Source organism: Cydia pomonella, chromosome 28 (assembly GCF_033807575.1).
Source record: "Cydia pomonella isolate Wapato2018A chromosome 28, ilCydPomo1, whole genome shotgun sequence".
NCBI classification, from domain to species: Eukaryota; Metazoa; Arthropoda; class Insecta; order Lepidoptera; family Tortricidae; genus Cydia; species Cydia pomonella.
The window spans coordinates 9151835-9170987 of NC_084730.1; the positions used below are offsets into that span (position 1 = coordinate 9151835).

A 19153-nucleotide genomic window follows, 5' to 3' on the forward strand; every position below is an offset into this window, starting at 1 on the left:
GCTTCTTCTGATAACTTCATTGCGACATTGTCACAAATTAAAAAAAAATTAAAACGTCAAATCACTGAACATCAAAATTCAAAATTTAATAAACAGACCATTTTTGTTAAAAATCCAGTTTTCACACCATATCCTTTCTAAAAACAACAGGTTAGTTACTTATTTGTTTTGCAATTACATAGATCAATAAATAAAAAGTTTATCTAGACACAAAGTTTATAGGTATAACAGATTTATCGCATTCAGTACGGATCAAACGAAGGCACGTGGTAAAGGATCAGAGCTATAGATTTGACTGAACATTCATGTTCAGCAAAAATTAATGATTTGGAAAAAAACTTTAAATTTTGACTCCATCAAAACAATTATTCAGAGATCATCAAAACAAACTAATAATATATGACCGGACCCTTACTTTGTTATATTATGGCATGTTCAACTTACATTCATATTTCTATATAAATATAAGGTAAATGTGAAAATCGATATATTATTTTCTTTGTTTGGGAAGATCGTAAGAACCCCATACCGTCTTTTGAGCATCGGCGTCTAGTCAGCGCTATGGAAAATGGCGTCGCTGCGCAGTTGCGCCAACGTTGCGTCCAGCAGCAGCCATAGAGTTGACTACACGCCGACGCTCGGGTCTAGTGCTTGGTGGTTTTATAGACCGCGGGCCAGGAGCATCATCATTCATCAGCATCATCGTCATCGCCTCCCGGCTGATACTTAGTCAGAAGATAGTTTAGATGTTGTTTTAAATATAAATAAAATCGGCCAAGAGCATGTCGGGCCACGCTCAGTGTAGGGTTCCGTAGTTACTCTTCCGTCACAATAAGCTAAACTGGAGCTCAAAGTATAGTAAATTGTTAACCAAGGGATGAAACGGTACCTTTCACGCGAGTGAAACAAATAGGCAAATTTGCATAATCAGTACCTAATTAAAGTAAGTCTTTTTACTATGAAGGGGAAACTTTTTGCGATAACTCAAAAACTGTAAAACTGATCATATCCGCTATAGTTTTCATTTAATGTCTTTTTTAAGCTTTACTTCCACGATTTTTTTCATATTTTTTGGACCTATGGTTCAAAAGTTAGAGGGGGGGACCCCTATTAGTTTTGAAAGACCTTTCCAACGATATCCCACACTGTAGGGTTGAAGCAAAAAAAATATTTTTTTAGATTTTATTGTACGACTTTGTCGGCTTTATTGATTTATATATCCATGCCGAATTTCAGCTTTCTAGCACTAACGACCACGGAGCAAAGCCTCGGACAGACAGACAGACGGACATGGCGAAACTATAAGGGTTCCTAGTTGACTACGGAACCCTAAAAAACCGTCAACCGGTTGTAACGCGACGGAAAAACCACCCACCTCAGCTCAGTTTAGTTAGCTGTAAAATGAACATGTAAAAACTACGCGCCTTACCCCTTTATGTCTGCAAAGTATGCGTAATGTGTAAATTGATTAATCCATTTATTTGAAACGCCTAATGGAATGCTACATGCAAAGTTTCATGATTTTGTTATACTATAATAAAAAGGTAAAGTGCTTATTTTTAGGGTTCTGTAGTCAACTAGGACCCTTATACTTTCGCCATGTCCGTCTGTCTGTCTGTCTGTCTGTCTGTTTGTCCGAGGCTTTGCTCCGTGGTCGTTACCGCTCGAAAGCTGTAAATTGGCATGGATATATAAATCAATAAAGCCGACAAAGTCGTACAATAAAATCTAAAAATTTAATTTTTTTTAGGGGAGGTCCCTACACGTAAAGTGGGGGTGAATTTTTTTTTTCGCTTTAACCCTAGAGTATGGGGTATCGTTGGAAAGGTCTTTTAAAACTAATAGGGGGTTTCTAGAAACATTTTTTGATAAAGTCAATTTATTCGGAGATAATCGCTCCGAAAGAAAAAAATAATGTGTCCCCCCCTCTAACTTTTGAACCATAGGTCCAAAAAATATGAAAAAAATCGTGGAAGTAGAGCTTAAGAAATACATTCAATGAAAACTATAGCGAACATGATCAGTTTAGCTATTTTTGAGTTATCGCAAAAAGTTTTCCCTTCATAGTAAAAGACTTTAATTAGGTACTGATTATGCAAATTTGCCTATTTGCTTAACTTGGGTGAAAGGTACCGTTTCATCTCTTGGTTAACAATTTACTATACTTTAAGCTCCATTTTAGCTTGATGTGACGGAAGAGTAACTACGGAACCCTACACTGAGCGTGGCCCGACATGCTCTTGGCCAGCTGATGACGTTCTTACCACCATGATGCAACCGGCTGACGATTTTTTTAAATTAAGAATAGCATTCGAACTAAGTATCTATACTTTGTGCAATTATCACATCTGTAACTTTGCCCAGTTCCCCGGGCAAAGATGAACAATGTCCTGGCAAAATTTCGCTCGTCGGCCCCTCGCGTGCAATGATCCCCATCCCAGCGAAGTTCTACTGCACCAGGAAGTTTAAGAAAGTGACGCATTGCCTTTTCGACTTGGACGGGACCGTATTGGGTAATAATGTATTATTTTATTTGTTCTGTATTTGGGCCGATTTTTTTTGTCGTTTTCGCTTCGTCAGTTTTCGATAAATTTTATGAGTCCCCTCTTCTATACAATGTAAACGAAATTTCAACTGACCTAAAGAAAATCTAAATGTCAATTGGCGTTTTCTATTTACCATTGTCGTCTTGGCTAGGCCCCCTGTAGAGGAGAACAGCTAGATAGCCCGACATACGACTGATACGACAGTATTTTTGCCCAGGCTGAAACGGAGATTGGCTACCGCTCGGTCAATAAGTACTCGTAATTGTCAATGATTATTATTACGGACACATTTATTTCTACAGATTCCGAGATTGTTTATCAAAAAGCCATCAGGACGATCTGCGAAAGATATGGAAAAACATACACAAAGGATCTGGAAATTCAGGTAGGTAAATCGTTGAATTTTGACCTTCAAGACATAAAAGTCATAGGCTTATGCGTTTGGTAGTTTAAGTGCCGCAAAAGAACATACATTTAGACTCGGGTGTGTCCTTAAACTACGACCAAAAGAGAGGTATGGGCACTGTCAATGTCATCTCGCTTTGTGTGGTAGGGCACTGCACAGCGGGTGTTATTCCAGATCTAGAGCAGAGCTCAACTGGAGAAATACCTCCACCTTACAGAAACCCGCAGTCAAATAACACTAGACCCTACTTTTGTGTCCTTGATGTGAGTAAGGTAGCCAGAGCTCAACGAGGGTGCGGAGTGTTAGGGTCGGCAACGCGAATGTAACACCTCTGGAGTTGCTACGGAGACTGCTTACTATCAGGCGGGCCGTACGCTTATTTGCCACCGACATAGTATAAAAATACATCCTCATTATAATCATATATATTTATTCTTCCTGCAGTGCTACGGTGCCACGGACCGCGACCTGTCAGAGACCGTGGTGCAGCGGGTGCTGCTGCCGATTTCCGTGGACGATTTCGAGCACCAGCTCACAGACCTCGTCGGAAAGGCCGTCGCCAGTGCCCCCTTGCAACCTGGTAAGCCTGCCTCGTAGCCTATTGGCAACAAAACTACGGTACTGGATTACGGTATAGCGAGAACGATGGTAATGTCCTTCCTCAAGAGTGAGTGTTGATGATTTCCATGGACGATTTCAAGCACCACAGACCCCGTTGGGAAAGCCGTCGCCAGCGCACCCTTACAGCTTAGTCGCTTGAGAATGCTGCTCCCGAATCCCGTGGAAGAAGCGCGAGCGTTTGTTATTTGTGTTATTTTATTGATGTGTTGTCGGAATAAATGTTTTAACTCCGACGCAAAAACGGTGTTATTTGTTTGACGCCAAAGCCTGTCTGTAGCATCGTAACTCTCCAACGGATTTAGATGCCTTTTTTTTCGTGAAAGCGAGTTTCCTTGCGGGGTTCTTTGATAGAAATTGATCCAGCAGTTTGAAGAGTATCAGCTCCTTTCCAAAATTATGCAAGGCATTTTTGGTATACAATGGATTTTTTGTCATATAGCTTTATTTTTATTATAAGGTTTTCTTTGAATTTTATATTTAATATTTATATATTATTTCAGGCGCCGAGCGTCTTCTGACACACTTGTATGACTCCAAGGTGCCGATAGCGCTGGCCACGAACAGCACCGAGCGTGCCGTTAGGATCGCCGCACAAGCAAGACCTAAACTCTTCGCGCTTTTTAACCACAAGGTACACACATACTATTATCACACTTGTAGTTGTACTTCTAGTGCTTCTAACCGTAGTCGCCCAGCTCGTAGGTTGTCTATTCTCTAAACTCCTAAATGCTCGCGAAGTCACGAAAATCGCTTAATATCATAGGACCAACACTTTATTACTATAAAAAATAAAAAAGCCATTTATTCCTTAATATCGTTGCAATATAAAAATGTGAATGCATGCATTATGTATTTACATTATTAATTTTAATTCATAAATAATTTACTTATAAATGTATTCTAAAATTGTTTACATTGTGTCATTAATTTGTTACTTAATTTGATTAACTTAATAAAATTTAAGTGTCAAATAAATGTGTAACTTATGTCTCGGATATTAAGGACCTCTCTCGAGTATAGGCCTCCTCCAACTCCTTCCATTTATCTCTTATTTTGCCTTTTTCCATCCATTGTTGTCCTGCTATTTTAATAATTTCATCTGACCACCTTTCTAATGGTTTTCCTTGCCTGCGTTTTCCCGCTGAGCTGAAGCCGGCCATGTTGTCACTGTCTTTGTCCACTTGTTGTTATTCATTCTTGTTACATGACCAGCCCATCGCCATTTCAATTTTTTGCAATATGTCAGAGCGTCAATTACTTTTGTTTTTTGTCTTATTTCTATGTTTTTCTTCTTATCGATACGTGTTATATTTAGAATACTCCGCTCCATGCTTCTTTGGCACGTGTTAATTTTATTTTTGTGTACGATGTGAAAATTCACGTTTGACATCCATAAGAAAGGCATGGTAGTATGCAGGAATCCAGTATTTTCTTTTCTTTCAGTGGCAGGTTTGATTTTAAGTTCTTCGTAACTCTAGTACCTATTTGTTAAAATATCGTGGAACAAATACTGGAACTTACAAAGAACCTTATTACTAACACCGACTAACTACACCTACTTTAAAAACCAAATGATATGTAGTATTTATTTATTATATTTATATCTGTATATCATTGACCTTTACTCTCTGGAACCTTCCAAAAAGTTTACAGTAGAAAAACAAAATATTGTATTTTTTAAATAGAAACCATGGATATTTTCTGTTTTGTGAGCGATGTGGGTAAAGTTGGCGGTGAGCAGAGTTGTAACCGTTGGGCAAAGTTGTAATTTCCTTATTTCCTTAGGTGTGCGCTACGGACCCCGAAGTGGACCGGGGGAAACCCAACCCAGACATCTACCTCGTCGCTGCCAGCCGATTTCCGACCAAACCAAAACCTGCACAGGTAATTCATGTAGATGGTCCTTATCTTATATCGTTGTAATAAGGCTTTTATAGTTTGGTCCAGGACTGTCTCATTTCAAACATAGACAGAGAGAATCATACTGTCTTTATCTTACGCTAGTACTAGCACTAAAAAGAAAGGGATGAGTATAATTTTCCGGGTTCTTACGGTGTGCTTAACCCTAAGCATACCGTCACGTGGGGTAACTCCGGAAAAAGTAGGTAATTCAATATTATTTATTTTCACATTCAATACAATTTATGAACTTCGGAGTTCGAGATAGGCCTAGGCCCTCAGTCATCGGATCCCGATCGCAAGTGCCCGGTGACCGTGTGGATCTAGTAACTGTATAATTTGCAGCAAACACTTGTAAATTTGTAACATTTTATACTTAACAGTGTATCGTGTTCGAAGATTCTGAAATCGGAGTAAAAGCGGCAGTCGCAGCCGGCATGCAGGTTAGTACTAAATGCACATTATTATAAGTACCTATTTTATTTTAATTTTCCCGAAGGTCAATATGGCGAAGCCTGAGTTACTTATAACAGTATTTATTTATATACTAATAATAGTATGTTATACAATCGTGATATAATAGAGAGCTTTTCAGTCGAGTACCGTGTTTAGGCAACGATTGCTGAGTTGCCTAAGTAAGGTACGAGATTGAAAAGCTTAATTACATCACTATTGTATACAATACTTTTTCTACGAGTCATCTAAAATAATATTTTTTAACTATAAAACCTAAATAATTAATGATAATTGACGAAATACCGTGCAGACGATCTTTCCTTATAAACGGTATTTACCATATTGACCTTTTATTAATGTTTTGAGGCAAAACATTCATTTTCATAATCAAACTTATTTTACGGTTTAACTCACGTATTTTTATTCCCTTGCAAAATATTTAGTTTGGGTCAAATGTACAAGCTAAATTTAACCCACTTGACCCACTTCCCGTTATTCGATTGAGCTGAAACTTCACATACATATGTAAGTTGGGTGACAATGCACTATTATGTGATGATGTGTATGCATTTATATACTTTCTGTCCTAAATTTCGCAGTGCATTAGTATATACTGTAATGCTGTGTAATTTTGTTGTTAAAAAATAAAATAAAATAAAATAAAATAAAAATTATGGTACCATCGGGCTGATCTGATGATGGACACAGGAGGTGGCCATAGAAACTCTGTGATAAAACAACGCAGCCTAATTGTGTTTGGATTTATTAGTGCCTCGATGAGTATTAAGTAGTTGCCTGTTGAAAGAAAAGTTCAGTCATCGATAAAAGCTTGTACCAAAAATGAAATTATTTTCAAAAACTTTTAGGAGGGAAGAATAGCTTTTCGAATCTAACGAAATAACGGTAATTTTTCTATGAAATTCCTTTTCGGTAGAAAACGGTTTCCACTAACTAAATCTTAACAAATTTTGATGTCGATCACTTGAGCGTAATGTATTCTAGGTTTATAGGTTTCGCTTTTTGAAACAATTTTTTTTTGTTTTCAAATTTTGAAAAAAAAGATAAACATGTAAACCTAGTTTTTCATTGTGTTAATAACATACTAAATCACGGAGAATGGAAATGTTTACAAGTGAAAAAACGTTTTCTCTTTTTCTACTGACGATCACGTGATATATAAAATAAAAAATAAATAAATAAATATTATAGGACATTATTACACAAATTGACTAAGTCCCACAGTAAGCTCAATAAGGCTTGTGTTGAGGGTACTTAGACAACGATATATATAATATATAAATATTTATAAATACTTAAATACATAGAAAACACCCATGACTCAGGAACAAATATCCATGCTCATCACATGAATAAATGCCCTTACCAGGATTTTAACCTGGGACCATCGACTTCGTAGGCAGGGTCACTACCCACTAGGCCAAACTGGTCGTCCAAAATATATATTTCCCTCTAATTAATTAAATTAGGTATTTATTCCATCTCTACTAAACAAGGCTCGGAAACCGGTTAAATTTCCAAACCGTTATTATGTACTTGGCGCAAAACCTTTTAATTTCGGTTTCACTTGAAAAACCGTTATTTTTAAACCGGTTTTTATGAGAACAGTTCTTGTCAAATTAACCGGATTAGAGCAATAAAAACCGCTTAATTCCTATGTCGGTGTCTATGTTTACGTGGCACACCACCAGGCCGGCCGGCCGTTTCGTCGCTCATCGAATAAACCGGTTTTTTTAGGTTACAATAAAGTTCTTAAAACGTTCGGGTTCTTATAAAAGTTCGGAGGAAAACCGAAATAAACCGGTATTTACCGGTATTTTATAACCGGTTTTGCTACTAAATACGTCAATGTTAAGAGGAAATATAAAAAGACATTCTGATAAAGAATTAAAACTAGAAATAAGCCCTATGTCCCGTTCCGACTGTCACCTGATCCATCCAAACGTGCCATCTTAATATATTTTTCCATCAGGCTTCCCTGGAGAGATACAGCATTATTTCCTATTTCACAGGTAGTGATGATTCCAGACCGACGCTTAGATCGTCAAAAGACGCGCCAAGCAACAATAGTCCTAAGGTTAGGTCCTGGCTGCTTCAGTTGTGTATATCCGTGTTTAAAAAAATAGTCCGTTACTCCGAAGGGTATGGCTAAGTAGGTACAGTCAAAAGATTTAATGTGTGACCCATTTCGTACATTGTCACAGTGACAAACAACATGAAAGTCGCTAGTACGGAAGGTGGAGGTAAGGAAATAAATCTCCATGTACCAAAAAGTGTCATCAAAAAATCTTAAATAGGTGGCGCTACAATACCTAGAATACTTGAACAAAAAAATCAAATCATAGACAGCGCACTTCACTCCGTCAATAGCGCCTAGGTTCTTAGCTACTCTAGCGCTACTCTGGAGAGATTTGGAACTATTATTTATAGCTGACAGCTGGACACTTGCAACAGTTCTACCATAAGAGATGTCACTCCTCTTAATTCCACACTCCATAGTCGCTAGAGGCTTCATACTATTGTCATTGGGACAAAGGTACGAAATGGGTCACAAACAGTGGTACTGGTCACAAATGAAATCTTTTGACTGTACATTTAATTAAAAAAAAAAAACATAAAAAGTTATTTATTGCTGCATATAACGTTGCTGTAACACGCGTATATTTAACTCCACCAAAAAATTCAAAACTATGATATACCAATATCATTTCGAACATCGATCGTCCAAAATATTACTTGCGTTTATCCTCGTCCTGTCCAACATACTCAGTTTTAGCTATTGTTATTTGGAAAATAAGACTTAATTTTCCTCTGTTTCACGTTATAAGTAAAAAAAACCGGACAAGTGCGAGTCGGACTCGCGCACGAAGGGTTCCGTACCATAATTTATAAAAAACGGCAAAAAATATGTTTGTTGTATGGGAGCCCCCCTTAAATATTTATTTTGTTCTGTTTTTCGTATTTGTTGTTATAGCGGCAACAGAAATCCATCACATGTGAAAATTTCAACTGTCTAGCTATCACGGTTCATGAGATACAGCCTGGTGACAGACGGACGGATGGACGGACAACGAAGTCTCAGTAATAGGGTCCCGTTTGACCCTTTGGGTACGGAACCCTAAAAAAGAAGTTGTAGTGTAACCTCAAACTATCCAGGCTTTTCATTGATAACTTGCTAAAAATGGAATGTCCTTTATTTATCCCAAATGGGCAGGGGAGGAAGCGCTGGTGGCCTAGCGGTAAGAGCGTGCGACTTGCAATCCGGAGGTCGCGGGTTCAAACCCCGGCTCGTACCAATGAGTTTTTTGGAACTTATGTACGAAATATCATTTGATATTTACCAGTCGCTTTTCGGTGAAGGAAAACATCGTGAGGAAACCGGACTAATCCCAACAAGGCCTAGTTTACCCTCTGGGTTGGAAGGGCAGATGGCAGTCGCTTTCGTAAAAACTAGTGCCTACGCCAAATCTTGGGATTAGTTGTCAAGCGGACCCCAGGCTCCCATGAGCCGTGGCAAAATGCCGGGACAACGCGAGGAAGAAGAGGAGGGCAGGACGAGGATGAGTAATCAGGCCCTAACGCAAGTGTAGAAAGAATTGTACTTCTATTACTAAAGTAAAACTTCTATTCCACAGATCTCTACGAGAATTTAAACCGGAAGATTTTGGTCTCCCACCCTTCCCCGAAACACCAGCCAAAGGCAAACCCATTTCAGCTCGCGTCGAACAAGAATTTAAAGCAGAAAACACTGAAACTAAGAAGGATAAACCCATACAGCCGACTGCTTTGCTTGTTGAAAATATATCCAAGTCGTCGAGAATATCTAGAATAAGGGCACAAATGTCACTTTTGATGGACAAAAAACAGCTAGTTGGCAGTCCAGCAGCATCTAGATAAAATTAAAAGTTGTAAGGATTTTTGTAAAGCTCTTGATAAGGTTGAGCATGCTTCTACTGAAAAAAAAAAGGTTTTAAATGGAATATGTGGTAATCTCCTTCGCCAGATTAATTTTAAATTGACCACATAAACCTAATTTATTGTAGTTAGTACGCTTTAACCGATGAAAATTCAACCATACCTGGTGTATCTCTGGGTTCAATACTGGGACCACTATTGTAAAAAAATATCAATTATACCATGCCTTTCTACTATGTACCCTAAAATTGTAGGCTTTTGTGTTTGCTGATGACCTCAAGATTAACAAAATCCTTTTTAGTGATAAAGATAATCAACGAATAAATATCGAACAAGACCATAAAGAACAAAACATTGACTAAACCAAGATGGATGAGTCTATATAGCCAACTAAATTATGCTTATTGAAATAATGTTCATGTTATTAAGCACTTCAATACTTAATGAAGCCACAAATGTCAATTGATAGTTGGTTTTCTGGTCAGTATCTAGTTAAAATTAAAACCTGAGCTTAACTTTATGAAATCCATTATAGACTTTATTATATATGCTCATTAAAGGTTTACATAATACCGTTTTAAAATTTAAAGTCGTTTTCTTTTAAAAAACGAATCTTAATTTCAAATTACTTTTCGTACAATGCCTCTTTGAAATCTTCCTGTCTGCAAAAAGCCTATAAAATGAGAACTATGAACCTAATGAAATACATACAATTTTATTTGGAAAGCTAGTTCACTTATTTGAAAAATAATCTAAAACAAATGAACATACTCTGTTTTTTGCAAAATAAGGATTGTATAAAGAAATGATTAGTGGTTCTTTGAAAATGATATAATAATGGTGTAAGACAGGAAGTTTCGCGAATAGGGTATATGGTGTTTGCGTGGTGAACTATTGGACATTGTGATAAGGTTATTCAACCCTTTAACCTTTTGAACGCCAAGAACACCTAAAGGCGTCGTTACTAGTCGTGCCCACAGCGCCAAGGACAACTGTGACAGTGTCAAAAATTAAGAAAAAATGTAACCCTATCACTCTATGAAAGATGGTTCAAAATACTTGGTACTAATTAAAATACCTTGAGGCGTCCTAATTTTGATAAGTTAAATGTTATAGCAAGTACTTGCTCGCATCCATAATTGCCAAAAAATGATTGATGATTACCTAAAGTTAATGTATGCACCCGGATCGGTGGGCCAAATTGGCTACCGAATGGACACCGCAGATTAGCCGGGGCAGAGGCAGACCAAAAAAGAGATGGCGGGATGACCTCGACGCTTTTTGCAGAGACTGGCGGGAACATACTTCAAACCGTGATGAGTGGTGGAAAAAGGAGTCTTTGCCCAGCAGTGGGACACAAAATAGGCTATTAAAAAAAAAAAACAATTTAAACATAGTTTTTTTTATATATGACTTCGAATTTAAAAACAACCAATTTTGACAAGTACATTCGATCCGCATACATATCATATATTACGAGTATACACTTTTACTATTAGAAGTATTAGAACAAATGAAATTATTTTTAGAAAATATTTTAATTTGTTTTTATTTCAAGTAGAAACACTACTATATAAATTATAAACTGAAATAAATGTCATATACTAAGAAAAAGCACCATATCAGGCACCCGTCGCGATAGCAGAGGACGCTGGTTTGATTCCAGCCTGGGGCACTGGAAGCCTTGGTCACTTTTTCTTAGTATATGACATTTATTTCAGTTTATATACACTTTTGCTGAAAATAAATAAAGCAAGGACCTTTGAAATATACTGGATTTAATATATACACCGTGGGATGGAAGAACCCGACAGTTAACTACGCATTTCTGAGGTCATAAGGAGCAAAAAATTGTATATGAGTTTAGTTCAAATTTGCGTTTTTTTTGTGTTTTCTGCACACGATACTTTATTTCTTAAAACATTGCAACGAATAACTAAAGTTTATTTATTTATTTACAGATATATATTGCGAGTTTCCTTTAAAACTTCTATCTTATGTCAGTAGGTATGTCTAAACCAAGTCATCTCGTGGCAAAGTCGCAGCCAAAACGGCGTTTTTCACTAAACTATTACAGAAACAGAATTATCTCTAAAACACGACCGATTTCAGAAAACTCTGTATCACATTTTAGTCTCTAAATGCAGTCAAAAATACACTTTTAAAATCTGTCGAGTTTTACCAGCCCACGGTGTATGTATAATATAGGTATGTAACTATGTGTATATTTTTTCTTTAACCCTTTTCGAGGCCGCACCAATCTACAAGGTTTTCCCAAAAAACTCAAATATATTCCAATTATTCCAGCTTTGATGATTCATTTGAAGACAAGTAACATTTCCTGAAAGTGTAATCTAATTTGAACCTTCAATCGAAATGCTAAAGTTGAAATTCTAATGGCGCGTATGTGGTCGATAAATCGTACTACGCCTGGAAAAGGGTTAATATGTATTTAATTAAAAAACAAACAAAATAATAAAATATTTATTAAAAACTAGCTAAAACCCAGACAAACCAGCAAACGTAACTACATAATGTATAAATAGCGTACAGGTACAGCGCGCCAACCAGGTAGTTTAGCACCCTCAGGACCTGAAAATACATTTATTTTTTAATATTAAATAAATAAATTAATATTTGGGCCTACGTTTGTAAGGTCCTTCACTACTGTCTTATTGAATAAGAATGATTTCTTCATTCTTGAGCATTTACTGCAGAAAAGAACCATTTTAAGAAAGAAAACATAGTAGTAGTAAGATATAGGTCGCGGATAAAATGGGGCATTTATGGCCGAGTTATATATTCTACTTTTCACTTCGATTGTGAGTACAATATACAATTTACCGTTTTTATCCAAGACTGAAGAAAATCGTACTCGGGCTGGTCGGGGGTGCGCCAGCTGCAGCGAGTGCAGCGGCAGTTAGTATGTATGTATATACTTTATTGTATACAAATAAAAACACGAGAAACACAGTTACAGAGTAAATTAAATACAACAAAGGCGAACTTATACCTGTATGGGATCTCTTCCAGTTAACCTTTGAGGAAAGTATGAAAAATATGTAAGTGAAGTTTGAAGTAGTTTGAGGTTAGTATGGCAGATTGTAGACTTTATTGCAAAGTTAATAAGGGTTGTAGATGATTTTACTTTATGCTTTAGAGCATAATAAGCAACTTTATGCTGCTTACATGCGACTTAAATGACAATTTCACGAGCATAGAATTAAAAAATACATTGATTTAACACCACAATACAGTACAGTCGCCTTCAGATATATCCGAGCGGCTGAGGTGGCAAATATCTGAGCACGCACTAAACGTCTTGACATTAGAGGCGTGTTCAGATATTTGTGAGCACCCTGGCCGCTCCGATATTTCTGATGGCGACTGTACATAAAAAAGAACAAGAAGACATGCAGACATTAAAGAACATTTGGACGCTAAAATAGGATCCTCACTCAGCATAATGCCGCGGCAATCCGTGGCGCTGGTTTTCAGTGGGGACCTGATTTAAACTATGAGTTACGTACGCAAAAATTTTACGATAGGTACCTGTTGCTTCTTGACGGCATAGTTGGTGTCTCGAAGCCCATCCTTGATGATGTACTTCCTTAGACCGATGGCCCACGTGACCATCTGTTCGGTCCAGTTCATCTTCTCCACGTCGAAATTGTAGATATCTTTATCTATGCAAAAAAAAATGTTTTATAGACTCATTGCTGTATTTTTTAAAGAATAGTAAAATCATATAGGTATTATACCTAAAACCTAAAACATTTTCATGTAAAATGTTGACAAAACGAAACTATAAGGCTCGCACTGTCAAAAAGTTATCAGATCATGTAGAGCCAAGCTTCTAACTCTACAAGCCCTAACTTCAGAAACTCTAGATGTTAGTCAAAATATGTGGTATGGCCGTTTCCGGCCCTACATTACGTACATTTTTAGATCTCTAGCATCATAATTGGCTCATACAAAATTTCATCCCCTAGTTTAAGGGTTTGGGGGGGGGGGGGGGGTAAAAGTTCAAAGTTCTCGTTTTTTTTGTTTGTGTGCTAATGCTAGCTTACATACGAAATTTCAGCTCTCTAGGACTTCAGGAAGTGCCCTAAAAGTTTTGATCAGTGAGTGAGTGAGTCAGTGACGAAAACGAGGTGTTTTAGATATCTTAAGTGTAAGAGCTATGTACATAATTTAAACTTTCTCTTTAATAAGTCCACTTCTACATATTCTTACCCGAGACTTGTTTTTATATATATATATAAATATTATGGGACATTATTACACAAATTGACTAAGTCCCACAGTAAGCTCAATAAGGCTCGTGTTGAGGGTACATAGACAACGATATATATAATATATAAATATTTATAAATACTTAAATACATAGAAAACACCCATGACTCAGGAACAAATATCCATGCTCATCACACAAATAAATGCCCTTACCAGGATTTGAACTCGTGACCATCAGCTTCGTAGGCAGGGTCAAACCGGTCTAGCCACCCACTAGGTCAAACCGGTCGTCACTCGTTTATCTGGTATAATCCAAACTCAAGTTGAGGGTTCAAAACAACGACGAAGCGCTTCGAGAAAAGGTGGGTAGTGCCCTTGCGCTTCGCTTGGCCCGACTTGGTCACTACCGTGCCCCCAAATATCTATGTCTGGTATAGGTAAAAAACTTAAGTAAGTCACCTGTTGTATGTAGTTGTGACGTGTTCGAATATACATTTGTTTTGTTTGTGTGTGTCTTTTAATCATGTATTGTCTATTCGAACACGTCACAACTACATACAACAGGTGACTTACTTAAGTTTTTTACCTATACGAGTTTTTGTTGCTAGAAATTGTAAAAGTATAATGATACAATATGCAGTAACATGGTATATTGTGATTATAAACTAAATAATAACTAAAATAACACTAATAATATTTCTTTTTTTTTTAGTTTGAGCTAATGCAGGATGGTCTAATAATAATTCTAAAAATGACCCCTGTGGCATAGTACCGAAGACGCTGGCAGCATTTCCTCGCTGGATTGTTGGACGTTGAGCGAGGAAGCTGCCAGCTCTTCGGTCTCCTGTGACATAATCTACTATTTAGTCACCTGTTCTAGATAGGCTCTCTTGCAGCTGCACCAAGTTTTCATCTTTGAAGTGGAACTCGTGGCAGGTGAAGTAAGCCAGCACCGAGGATAGGTTGTAAGCCGTTCTGTAGATCTTCATCGCCCTAAAAACAACGAATAAACCATATAACAGCATGTTATTTCGATCTCCGTTAATTTCAAGATTAAATTAGGTTACTTTATTTTTATCAGATAAGGCTCGTAAGTTAAAAATGAAGCCTAAAATGGACACACCATTTTAGGCTTCATTTTAGACAACGAAGTAAGTGAGGTAGTATTTTCCTCGCGTTGGTGTGGTGAAAATTTTTGTTTCACTCTGAGGCAAAGCTTGTTTAACCCTCGTGCCTTGAAACCCTCGCAACCCTCAAGATTCCAGTTCTCGAATCACTCGCTACGCTCGTGGTTCAATTTTGGAAACTTTCGCTTGCTCGGGTATCAATATTAACACGAGCGGTTAAACAACAACTTTGCCCCCTTGTAAAACAAATAACTATTTTGTGACTTACTTTGGCTTCTTCCCCAGTAACATAAGAGCGCCATCAGCCAGGTATCCCGGTATATAATGTAACAGCCAGGTCAGCAGCACGAACACCCATCGGACCCTCGTGTGGATGTCGAAGTTGTACCAGATGGCCTTGGGAGTGCCGCAATACACCGCTTTGGAGTAGGATATCTCGAAGATGTCTCCTGAAACAGTAAATAAATAAGCTATTAAATATGTTTGTACCTACTCGTATATTCGGATATCGGGATAGTTATGATTTATAGAACGTATATCTTCTAAACTGTCTGGTAATTTTTCTGATTATTTTCGCCACGGGAATTAGATCAATGTTCCCACTGAGTTTCTATGCAGTTCTCTCAGCAGCTGTACATAAAACTTACTCTATTTGTAGAGTGTCTCAAGGTATATATTTTTGTATCCTTCTGTCCATTTCGGTGGCGAATTACCGCGGCCCAGGCGCTAGGCGGCCGCTATGGTGATGTTGTTGGGAATAATAAATATTTATAAAGACTTATGCCATTTCTTAGAATTCCTCGCCGGTGAAATGAGATATATTTCCCGTGGCGCATTTCCGTGGTCCAAGCGGACGCTATGGTGACGTTGTGGACGTAGTCCATGTAAATTAAACAGATTTTGCACAAAACTTACGCCATTTTGTAGGGTTCCTCACCGGTGACACGGTATATATCTTAATCACCTTCTGTCCATTTCCGTGGCTCTATATTCCACGAAAAAAATATAATGAAACTTACGCCATTTCTTAGGGTTCCTCGCCGGTGACACCGTATATATCTTGATATCCTTCTGTCCGTTTCGGTGGCGCGTTCCCGTGGCCCAGGCGGCCGCTATGGTTGCATTATTGACATAGTCCACGGGAATCAGGTCGATGTATGTGTCGTCGTTGGCCATTATTGTGTGGATGACGCCCAAACCGCAGCCGAGGAAAAGCTGGAATTAATGGTAAGAGGAAACATTAGTGGTCATATTTCCATACAAACGTGCTTGACATTTTCCTCTCTCGATTTCGGCTATCTAATATTGTTTTATATGAGTTCAATACCTGTGCCTGTATGTTTTGCTTTTTTAATATTCTTGTTTTTATAAGAAATTGGGTTCACTTCAAAAAGTGCTAAAATAGCCAAATAAATGCGCCGTAAACAGACGCCTAGCGTACAAAATGCGCAACCATAAACGCAAAAATCAACACGGTCAGGCACAGATAATTTCTTTCTCATTCCGTTCCCAAAAAATCGATACGATTGGTTAAGTTTTGGAGGAGGAAAATGTCGCGAATGAAACCTCGATTTCTGAGATTTTTACGCAGATGCAACCGTCCTTATCGCACTAATTTTAGGAGTCACCACCGACGGAGATATCAACCTAAAATTCTCAAATTTGAGAGGGGGCTCAGCTGGTATTTCCTCTTAAGTATTTAGTCCGTTTTCACGATTAACTTTTCAGCTTCGGAGGAAGAAATTTAAGTAACTAATGGACCCGGGTACGTCCTTAAACTACGTCCACAAGAGAGGTATGGGCATTGTGAATGTCATCTTGCTCTGTGTGGTAGGGCACAGCACAGCGGATGTCATTCCAGATCTAGAGCAGAGCCCAACTGGGGAAGTACCTCCACCTTACAGAAAACCGCAGCCAAATAACACTAGACCCTACTCATAGTGTTGTGTTCCTGCCGGTGAGTAAGGTTGCCAGAGCTCAACGAGGGTGCGGAGTGTTAGGGTCGGCAACGCGCATGTGACTCCTCTGGAGTTGCAGGCGTACATAGGCTACGGATACTGCTTACCATCAGGCGGGCCGTATGCTTGTTTGCCACCGATGTAGTATAAAAAAAAATACTAAGGGCCTGTTTCACAATGTCTAAGTAAAGTCCTGAATAAGCTACTTGCCACTTATCTGACGAATAAAGTCATCGTTGGCGTGTCACAATCTTCAAACAAGCTCAACAGGCCGCGTAGCCAACGTTACAATCGTTACCGCTCCGTAGCGTAGCGTAGTCATCTCTCTCTATTATGGAGTGTGGAATAGGGTTGTTTCCAATTTTTTGAAACGCTTGTATTACGTTCTATATTAACTAAAAGTTGCCCTAAAATTCAACTTTTATACTAAAAACGGCTTTAAATATGTTAAATTAACAAAATATATTTTGACAGATGCTTTCGCGCCCAAAACGCTCTTTGAAAATTGTGTGACGTCACAGTTTACGGTTTGACACATAACTACATACACACGTAGAAGATACGAACTGTCAACTGACATTTGTCATTTGTTGTTTATCGCCTAACTGTCAACAGTGTCAATCCGAGAGTTGTGACGTCATCAGAATCTTCAATGACGTTTCGAGTTTGGGCACGTGACGTGTGCCAAAAGATATTTTAAATTCAATATTTACAAAAATATGGTCATTACAGGTCCCCTAAAAGTAGTTTAACATGTTCTTATAATCCAAAAGAATTTATTGGGATACAATTCTGCCCTAAGATTTGTAGATGGAAACAACCCTATTAAGAGGAGTGCCGTCTCTTATGGTAGAACTGTTGCAAGTGTCCAGCTGTGAGCTATAAATAGTTCCAAATCTCGCCAGAGTAGCGCTAGAGTAACTAACTAAGAACCTATGCGTTATTGACGGAGTGAATTGCGCTGTCTATGATTTGATTTTTTGTTCAAGTACTCTAGGTATTGTAGCGCCACCTATTTAAAGTTTTTTGATGACACTTTTTGGTACACGGAGATTTCGTTCCTTATCTCCACCTTCCGTATCTCTTTATGACTCTTCCATATTAGTGCGACTGGGACAGTTGCGTTTCGTTCGCCACGGAGCGTGAACGATATGCATGTTGGCTACGCGGACTGGTAGATAAAGTGCTAAGTTCGCAGGAAGTTTGATCTGGTAGTTAATTTATGAATTAATTATCTATCCAATACTTTACTTGGACATTGTGAAACGGACCCTGAGGTCAATGTGGGGAAGACCGACATGTATTATTGAATGAAGAGCGCAGCGGTCGCCGCACGCAGGTAACCAGTAAGCGGTAGCGGGCGGAAGTTGGTTTTCACAGTTTTAATCAAAACAGTTACTCTTAAGGTGGCGACTGACTTGTAACATTTGCTTGTAATGTATCGTTCACGGCGATCGTTACAAGTCAGTCGCCACCTTTGTAACACTCAAAGGGATTCGCGTAAAAACCGACAGCCGAGTGGAGCACGCGGTGCTCGCGTCGAGCGGCTCAGCTCGCTGCACTGACTGTTGTAATGCTCGGGTTGTATCACGTTACATTACACCGAAATGTTACAAGTCAGTCGCCACCTTTAAATGTGTGCGATGCTATCTGTACAATAGAGAAACTACATGGTTAATATAAAAGTACCTGGGCGACCGAGCGTTGCTCGGTTATAACTATTTATTGTAATATGGTGGTGTCTATACATAATCTTAACTAATTTTTTTTACTAAATTAAACTTGTCTAAAACAATAAAAATTAAAAAAAATATATAAACTTGAACATATAAAAAAAAAAAACAAAAGTTAGTCACCGGGCGAGATTCGAACCCGTAACACTCGTTTCTAGCCGTCCGCGTCTTAACCCGCTAGACCAGAAGGACAGTGCCAGCAACACGAAATTAGCGACCATATTCTGCATCGAAAGAA

The 19153-nt window shown here is 38.2% G+C and overlaps 2 protein-coding genes across 2 annotated transcripts in view; one reads left to right on the top strand and one right to left on the bottom strand.

Moving 5' to 3' along the window:
* Positions 1 to 11396, top strand: LOC133532981 (probable pseudouridine-5'-phosphatase). Its single transcript, XM_061871884.1, has 9 exons — positions 1 to 150; positions 2365 to 2513; positions 2849 to 2931; positions 3397 to 3532; positions 4074 to 4204; positions 5359 to 5457; positions 5856 to 5915; positions 7959 to 8023; positions 9582 to 11396. The coding sequence occupies exons 2-9, from the start codon at positions 2426 to 2428 to the stop codon at positions 9841 to 9843; spliced, it is 924 nt and encodes a 307-aa protein (XP_061727868.1). The 5' UTR covers positions 1 to 150; positions 2365 to 2425; the 3' UTR covers positions 9844 to 11396.
* Positions 11397 to 12331: 935 nt separating this feature from the next.
* The window catches only part of LOC133532969 (fatty acyl-CoA reductase wat-like), a 52329-nt gene continuing 45507 nt past the window's right edge, over positions 12332 to 19153 (bottom strand). Inside the window, exons 9-13 of the mRNA XM_061871861.1 lie at positions 16244 to 16439; positions 15493 to 15673; positions 14969 to 15090; positions 13414 to 13547; positions 12332 to 12453 (exon numbers count right to left, since the gene is read on the bottom strand). Coding sequence (XP_061727845.1) covers positions 12349 to 12453; positions 13414 to 13547; positions 14969 to 15090; positions 15493 to 15673; positions 16244 to 16439 — 738 coding nt within the window. The 3' untranslated portion in view covers positions 12332 to 12348. The remainder of the gene's footprint in view (positions 12454 to 13413; positions 13548 to 14968; positions 15091 to 15492; positions 15674 to 16243; positions 16440 to 19153) is intronic.